The sequence below is a fragment of the Pygocentrus nattereri genome, chromosome 1 (assembly GCF_015220715.1).
Source record: "Pygocentrus nattereri isolate fPygNat1 chromosome 1, fPygNat1.pri, whole genome shotgun sequence".
Lineage (NCBI taxonomy): Eukaryota > Metazoa > Chordata > Actinopteri > Characiformes > Serrasalmidae > Pygocentrus > Pygocentrus nattereri.
Window position 1 is genome coordinate 49,729,508 of NC_051211.1, and position 8,022 is coordinate 49,737,529.

Below are 8,022 nucleotides of genomic sequence, written 5' to 3' on the forward strand. Positions count from 1 at the left end.
GGCAGTGGAAACATGGCAAAGGATCTGAGACCGTTCCTCCATACAGAACCTCACCAGATCCTTCAGGCTCCAAGGTCCACTCCTCTTCAGCTCGTCCCACGGATTTTCTATGGGGTCTAGGGTGGCTATGGCAAAATTTTTTGGGGCGTGCTTTGGATCATCGTTCTGCTGGAAGATCCAAACTGAGGCCCACTTTAAGCTTCCTGGCTGAGGCAGTCAGGTTTTTGGTTTTATTTCTGCTGGTACTTGATGGAGTCTGTCATACCATGTATTAGAATAAACTGTTCAGGGTCTTTGGAATTAAAACAGCCCCCCAGTTTCACAGACCCACCACCATACTTCACAGTTGGGATGAAGTACTTTTCTGCATGGCCCTGTTTGGGTCTACACCAAACTCCCCTCTGGATATAACTGACTGAATATAAACCAACTGAAACCTGTCTGACAATTTTAGTGATGTTAATTTGAGAATCTTGTTAGAAGGAAAATGTAGGATGGGGACCTTTATTTTTTTTTTTTTCCCCTGAGGTGTTTGTGAGGTTCTATGTACTAAAAACGTCCATAGTTTTTAAATGACGTTCTCTTCCAACTTCTGTCCCACAGAATTAAACAGGCTGTTTTTGTGACTGCACCTTTAAGCTCTGCTGCAAGTGGCTGTCCTGTACTGTGCCCCTTTCAAAAGGTAGTCCAGACTGAAATGCTCCTCAGACCTTAAGCACGAATAGGCAGATATATGTAAATGAGTTTTTGTGACACCACAAACACAATCATTTCAAAATGGGTTGCTGTTGCAGTTTAAGTTATCATATGCAGACTCCGTACTAAATAATAGACGTATATCACAGGCCCTTTAAAACTCGCCAACAAGATTGTACTGACCGTTAACATTAAAAGGGCTTAGTGTCTAACTTTCCCTCTCCAGGCTTTAGTGGAAATTTGGCTCATTTCATTCAATGACAACGAAAATTACATGGCCTGTTTTAAATGTGTTCAAATTCTCACAGTAAACCAGGCGTAGGCATTTCTCCTTCATGTTTTTATTCAAAGAATCAACATGAAATTGACAACTGACATTAAGTTATTAATCTTGATTCAAATAGAAATCAAATGAAAATCCCTTTATTGTATGTAAGCTTGATATTGCCCTTCCCCACCCCCACCACACTTCCCACACTTTAAAAACTCCTAACAAATAAAAGGGACAGAAAATTCACAAAAAACTGGTGGCAGTCTTCAGTCGGAGGAAATTACCCAACAGACTTTAAAATTATAATGGTAACAAATGACTACTGCGTGAATTACAGACATCACTAAGAAAATGTACAAATTCAGGCTCTCTGCCAGCGGGTGGTTCTCTCCCTGCTCATAATCCATCATCTCTCCATCTTCCAAAGCGGCGTGCAAGTAAATCTTCTCAAGGTGAGAGACCAACCTGTCCTTCGGAACAGTCAGAACCTGCATGGTCTAGAGCTGAACCAGGTCATGAGAACTGGATTTGCTGAACACCAGGGAGCTAAAGGAGACAAAAAAAAAAAAGGACAAGTACTTTATTACCCAAGTTTACTGCAGCTCCTCTGACACAAGAGCACCAGAAGATCTACAGAAGATTTAAATAGGAACATTTACAACATCTGTCTGACCTAACAGGTTACTGAAAGCATATCACTTGTTAGATCATAACCTATATCTTAAAGTTCTCCATCGCAGGGACAGGCCATTCATTTTTAAATATATAATTAAATAATTTGGTAATTATAAAAACATAGTTCTGGTCCTAAACTCGGGCTGTCTAAGCCAATTTATAAGTTTGGGCAGCTGCTGAGGCGCACTGAGCTGGAGCCATTGGTGTTTAGCTTCATGCTTGGAGTTTAAACCAGGGCGACGATTGAAACTAAGCATAGCGTTTATACTCTTTAGCTTCGTTAACCAAGAAACCTTTTGGTCGTGTTTTCTATGTTGTTTCTGATGGTTTCCCCAAAACACACACCTGCTCAGGGGGAGGTGTAAATATTTAGTAACTACTAAGCTCAACGTTAAATCTAGTTTGTGTGGTGCAACCTGTTCTGATTTAGTGATGCATAAACCGAACTTAGTAAACACATTACAACTAGCCTATAGGCAACCGGCCACTGAACTCTGTATCACTGCGCCATGTCACGAAAAAATCCATGTGCTGTTAATGGATTAATCTTTGATGTCAGTGCTGCTTGCATGGAGAGTGTATTGATGAAAAAAAATAATAAAAATAGCAATATCTTTAACACAAGCGTTTGAGTACATTGCTGTTGTCAGAACAAAACCTTGTATCTCCAAAATGGTAACTTTACAGGAGAAGGAAAAAAAACATACTTCACTTTTAATGTAAGTCAACGGAACCAAAGTCATTTGAAGTCGTTTATTTTGGTCCGTTTATCATGAAATGTAAAGGACAACAGTTATTTTCAAATGTTTTGTTATGACAGCAGCGACATATACATGTGCTACAAGTGGCTACCTGTTGGTACGAGGTGGTGTACACCATGACATTCTGCTGCTGGCCGTCAGGTGAGATTAATCCTCCAGACAACGGATTTGCTGCAAGAGGGAAATGTGTAGAGTTAACGTGGCACACAAAAGCAAAGGCAGAGATAATGTTCCATTTCTTAAGGGACCATATTAGATGCCCAAAACAATAAAAGAACACACAGTGTGCTTTTAGATAATTTCGATAACACACAACATGTAGAACGAATCGGTTTCGTCGGCCAAGATCCACTAGCGCCTACTTACAGAAACTGTCGTCAGCCAGTTCCTCTCCCAGGCCTTCTGAAACTGGCACTGCAATGCCCTTCTCACCTTTCATTGCCTAGAACATAAAACACTTTATTTAACCTGCTACTTTCTACCACAGACCAGGGACACACGTGTCATGAGCGTGACCCATACCTCTCTGAACTTCTGCAGGTAGAGCTTGAGAGGCTCCACGTACATGTCGAAACCAAGCGTGGACATGGCGAACAGGATGTCCTCTCCGTTGATGGTTTTACGTTTTTCCTGATGACATCGCTCACTGGCTTCTGACGTGATGAAGCTGATGAACTCGCTCACGCACTCCTGTACACATTCTTTGGCATCTTTAGCTATCTACAAGGAAATGAAAGATCATACTTTTTAAATAATGTCATTCTTTTAGATGTATTCATGTCAGTAAGTGATGAAAGCAGACTAACCTTTCCAGTCTGTGGGATGGCGTTTTTCATTATGCGCGCTACATTAGCAATGGGGAGATAAATATCCTGCTCTCTAAGATTGTCTTTACAACCATTGCCATCTTCATGGTCGTGCAGACTATCATCACCATCGTCTAGTCAGAGAAGAAAAAGGGAGCGGGGAAAAAAAAGAACATTGAAAACCATTCATTTCCTAATCAAAATAATACAGAAATCTTCTCTCTCGTTCATTTTTTAGTTCAATCTGATATTTTAAACCTATAATTCATTCGTTTGCCATTTATTAATGAGTTCTGCCTAGTTGTGGTCGTTGGGTAATTTACCACAGTAAGATTCAGATAAAACATTTGAAATGTATGAAAAAATGCTTGCTCTTTATTTTCTGTGATGCAATATAGACACAAGACATTTGTTGTAAATTATATTTTAAAAAAAGAATGGATAATAAAATTTAATAGGAGTTTTTGTGCTACAGGAACATAAAAGCGAACACAAAAGACTGTAGAAAAATAAATCTCAACAGGTCAACAGATCTACACACACACAACCTCACGTAAACACTTAACTAATGCAAAAACATTAGCAGACTAAAACAGTGTCACTGGTAAGGTTTAGTCAACAAAGACCGAACACTCATGCATCCTAATGACATCAGCCAGTCTCTCTCAGTCAGGCTGAAGGCCATGAAGGTTTCCAAACGGTCACCTTTCACCTACTTCTATGACAGAAATACCCAGTTCCAACTCCTGTACCACAGGCCCCTGCCATGTCTGGTAGGGTAGATCAGAGACGGGCATAAACGAAGTCCTTCTCTCGTGTCACAGTCACTTTCTTAAGAAACAATCACTCACTCTCCAAGCACCATGATGTCCATGAAGAAACAACACAAAACCATATCACAAGCCTTATAGAGATACAAAAGCCAAAGAAATATAATCCTAAAAATAATTGATATTGAAAGGATACAAATTTGATCACAGGCGATAATCTAAAACCCTTCAGGATGCACATTCACCATGTGATTTTAAAAATCTTGTTCTTTGGCGTCTCACACCGTATATTTCAACAAACCACTTTGTACAAAGCCTATGATTTATATACTCAACACTGTGTAAACACACGCAGTCCATGCTACAGGAAACGCAGCCTCTACAGACGGCTCTGTTCACAATTTCAGTGAAGGTGTTCTTTGTCTTTGTTTACATCTATTCATTCAAAACAACACGCTGTACCCATACTGAGCAAAGAGGAACTAAGCAGAGCTGCTAACACTGTGCATGGAAGCTAAAACCAGGCAACAATCCAGCCTCTCTACAGCCTATTTTACAAACCATATCAGCGTATTAATGTTTATACTGCAATTCCATGAAGTCAAACTGAGTAAAGTTGGCATAGACAGACTTCGGTAGGAAACGCCAATTTTTCTGTCTCCTTTTTTCTACCCTGAGTGTTTCCACCTCTATTGGGGAAGTGATTGTGAGTTCGAAAACCATGTAAAGTTACAAGCAGGTCTACTGGGAATCTGCCAAGGCGGAATAAAGTGACTAGTGACTCTGTATCCAACCTCGACAGTCAGTAACACTTCTCTGTGTGAGCAGACCCTTCACTGCCAGCTGGAGTTGCTTATTCATTAGTGCGGCAGCTCCGCTTGGCTTACACCACAGCACGTATTGGTACGCTGATATCAGTGAATTTTTATGGGTACGAGTAAATGAGCAAGGGATTGGGCCCAACAGCTGATACCAGTATCTGTATTGATGCATCCCTAATCTCAACCATTGAATTATGTCAAATTTTTGAAAAATCTGCATTCCTCTTTAGTTCCTTCTTACCATCTGGAGCTTGAAGCACATAGTGTCCTCCAGCCATGTATTCACCAGTTATACCTAACTGTGAGGTATCGGTGGTGGTACTGTCGCCGTCCATCTATAAACAAAATTAAATCAGCATCATATGTGAGTCATGAAACACAGTTTTGTAAAGTCTAAAAATATATAGGCACAATTTCACAACAAATTTGTTTATTCTATAATTTGTCAGTCAGTGTACATACATTCAAGACATACAGAGCGCTAAAAGACCACTATGTTGGACAGAAAACCAACTGTAATTGAATAAGGGGGGGGCAGTCGTGGGCTGGAGGTTAGGGAACTGGCCCTGTGACCGGAAGGTTACTGGTTCGATCCCCAGCGCCGACAGTACATGAGCAAGACACCTAACCCCCAACTGCTCCCCAGGGACCCGCTGATAAGGCTGCCCCCCGCCCAGGCAAGGGTGCTCACTGCCCCCTAGTGTGTGTATGTGGTGTTTCACTTCACGGATGGGTTAAATGCAGAGGTGAAATTTCCCCGTTGTGGGACTAATAAGTAACACTTAACTACCTAACTAATCCATCAATATAAAAGGTAGCTTAGTGAGGATCTTCATCAACATGTCTATTACATTAAACAGCATCATTATTGCAATATCATTAGTTAAGTGACCCTTATTAGTCCCACAATGGGGATATTTCACCTCCACACTTAACCCATCCGTGAAGTGAAACACCACATACACACTAGGAGCAGTGAGCACGGAGCAGTTGGGGGTTAGGTGTCTTGCTCAAGGACACCTCAGTCATGTAGCGTTGGGGATCGAACCGGCAACCTTCCGGTCACAGGGCTGGTTCCCTAACCTCCAGCCCACGTCTGCCCCATTTATCACAGTAGAGTATATCATGGATAGAGTCAGAACTTTAACACTGAAAAGTGTGTGAAGTGTTGAATTAAAAAATAATAATAATCACTGCATTTATAATTTTTATTCATCATTGTTATTTTAAATGTGGCACAACTTTGCATTTTCCATTTTATCAGAGGTCAACAGATCACAACATATCGTGTACGGTGAAACCACATTTCAGGTAGGACACCCACTATTACTCACACAACAAACGAACACCCATCCTCCACATTTTTGGTCGGGGAATCACCTCAGTACATCGACAGGTATGCATAAAGTACAGTGCGAGTCAAAAGTCACAGGACTCCGTTTTATCTTATTTTATTTTATTAGCTGTCACCAGCCTTTCGACGCGGTGCTGAAGGTGGTGTTTGTTGCGGATTTTCTCAGCATACGCAATTTGTTTGACATGACCACAGAGATAAAGGTGGATAATAAAATAAAACCTGTCCTTTTGACCCACCCTGTATATAGCTAACGTTACATCACACGATCTAAACATTCACTAAAGCCAGAAATTCAATGTTTTTTTTAATCTTCCAGTAACTGACCAACCTTCACAGACACTCCATCAACTAACCAGATGTACCTCGATATTTTTTTGCCCCCAGCCAGTTCTGAAAGGATGTCCTTAGTGTTTATATCTTCACCTTTTCACACTGAAGGAAAATATGATCCAGTCTCACAACAACTAGAGCTCAATGCTCCTCTTCCCGGTTCGAGTTTGGGAATAGCGGACGGCAGCGCAGCCGGGCTAACGTTAGCTTCACGGGGAGCTAACCTACCTGGCTTGTTCGAGCGGCGGTCTAACATGAAAACTGAAAGCAAAAACACATCTGCTGAGCAAATAATCTCAAAGACACGCACCCTCTACCAGCAGACGTCTACCCAGACGTTTCGTGAACGTTTCCCTTCCGAATCTGCGGCGCGTTTTCACCCAAAGTGAGCCAACATAGCACAACAGCTAAGCTAGCTAGCGTTAGCTAATTTGAAAGCTGGCTAACTGCACTAGCCGCTGTTACCGGTCAACGCGAGCCGCTCGGCCGGTAAACACGGAGACGTTAACGCTACATACCCGCAATGCAGAAAACCACGAGGCTACCGTCGCCCGTACTTCTCCGTCGTTTATGCTGCGGTGGCATTTTTACCGGGAGAGTGAAATGCTAAGCTAAACCAAGCCGAGACTCTCGAGCTCCTTGCTCGAACTGTCCCGTTCCACCTTAAATGGCGCAGCAGTTCAGTTACCATGATTTAAGGTGGAACGGGAAAATTCGAACAACAACACAAAAAAACCTGGCGAATAAGCTGCTCGGGCGCCAGAACGCAACTGCAGCACCGCTTAAGGCGGGACGTGGGAATTCGGAGAAGCTGCTCAGGCGCCAAAAAGTCACTGCTGCCCCATTTAAGGTGGAACAGAGAAAATTCGACCGGGAAGCCAAACTCAGCCTCGTCCGAGCGCCCAACAAAGAAATTCTCCGCTCGGGGACTCGATGTGGGCCTTGTGCTCATCCCACAACACAATCCCAACTTGTCTGCAGTTAACCATGTTTTCTCGACACTTCCTGCTTTCAATCGCTCATTCCGAGAGACAACAAGTGGAAAAATCAGTCCGAGACGGACATTTTCATTCGAGCTAACGAGAAATCGGTTAGCAATCATTGGCCGGAGCCAGATACAAACCTGCAATGAAGCCCTGGTTGGTTACCTTCTCCAAACGGCCGTGTGGTTGGACAGAAAATGGCTGCGAAAGAGCCAGTCCCAGCGCGAAGCTGCATGTCCGTACTGCACCGCCTCCTTTACCCACTAGGTGGGAAACTCGGGGACGTGATGCACGCAGAGGGCCCAGAGAGTGAGTGTCGGACCTAAAAACACATTTCAAAATGTGTCCTAACCTCTTATTCTCCAGGGCATGTTTTGGTTTGTCCATCTGAATTTACATGACCAAATCATAAGGCAGCTAATTCAGTAACTGCATGAAATACTTGTGCATTTTTTTTGCAAAACCTCCCCTCAAATGAACAGAACATGTGTTTCATGATGCCACACAGACACAGGGAGAACATGCCAGCTCCACACAGAAAGGCCCGTGCTC

The 8,022-nt window shown here is 42.6% G+C and overlaps 1 protein-coding gene across 1 annotated transcript; it reads right to left on the reverse strand.

Moving 5' to 3' along the window:
* Window positions 1–1,021: 1,021 nt before the first annotated feature.
* nfyba (nuclear transcription factor Y, beta a) lies at window positions 1,022–7,738 on the reverse strand. Its single transcript, XM_017698906.2, has 7 exons — window positions 7,611–7,738; window positions 5,042–5,135; window positions 3,210–3,343; window positions 2,926–3,123; window positions 2,770–2,845; window positions 2,495–2,574; window positions 1,022–1,513 (listed from the first exon to the last, which is right to left on the reverse strand). Exons 2-7 carry the CDS (start codon window positions 5,133–5,135, stop codon window positions 1,481–1,483), a joined length of 615 nt encoding a protein of 204 aa, XP_017554395.1. The 5' UTR covers window positions 7,611–7,738; the 3' UTR covers window positions 1,022–1,480.
* Window positions 7,739–8,022: the final 284 nt, after the last annotated feature.

Excerpts from the sequence above, each read along its gene's own strand:
- nfyba (XM_017698906.2), bottom strand. The coding sequence starts at position 5,135 with ATGGACGGCGACAGTACCACCACCGATACCTCACAGTTAGGTATAACT. Across the intron at positions 3,344-5,041 it reads TGTGCTTCAAGCTCCAGATG|ACGATGGTGATGATAGTCTG; the intron begins GTAAGAAGGAAC and ends TTCTCTGACTAG. Across the intron at positions 3,124-3,209 it reads CCATCCCACAGACTGGAAAG|ATAGCTAAAGATGCCAAAGA; the intron begins GTTAGTCTGCTT and ends ATTTCCTTGTAG.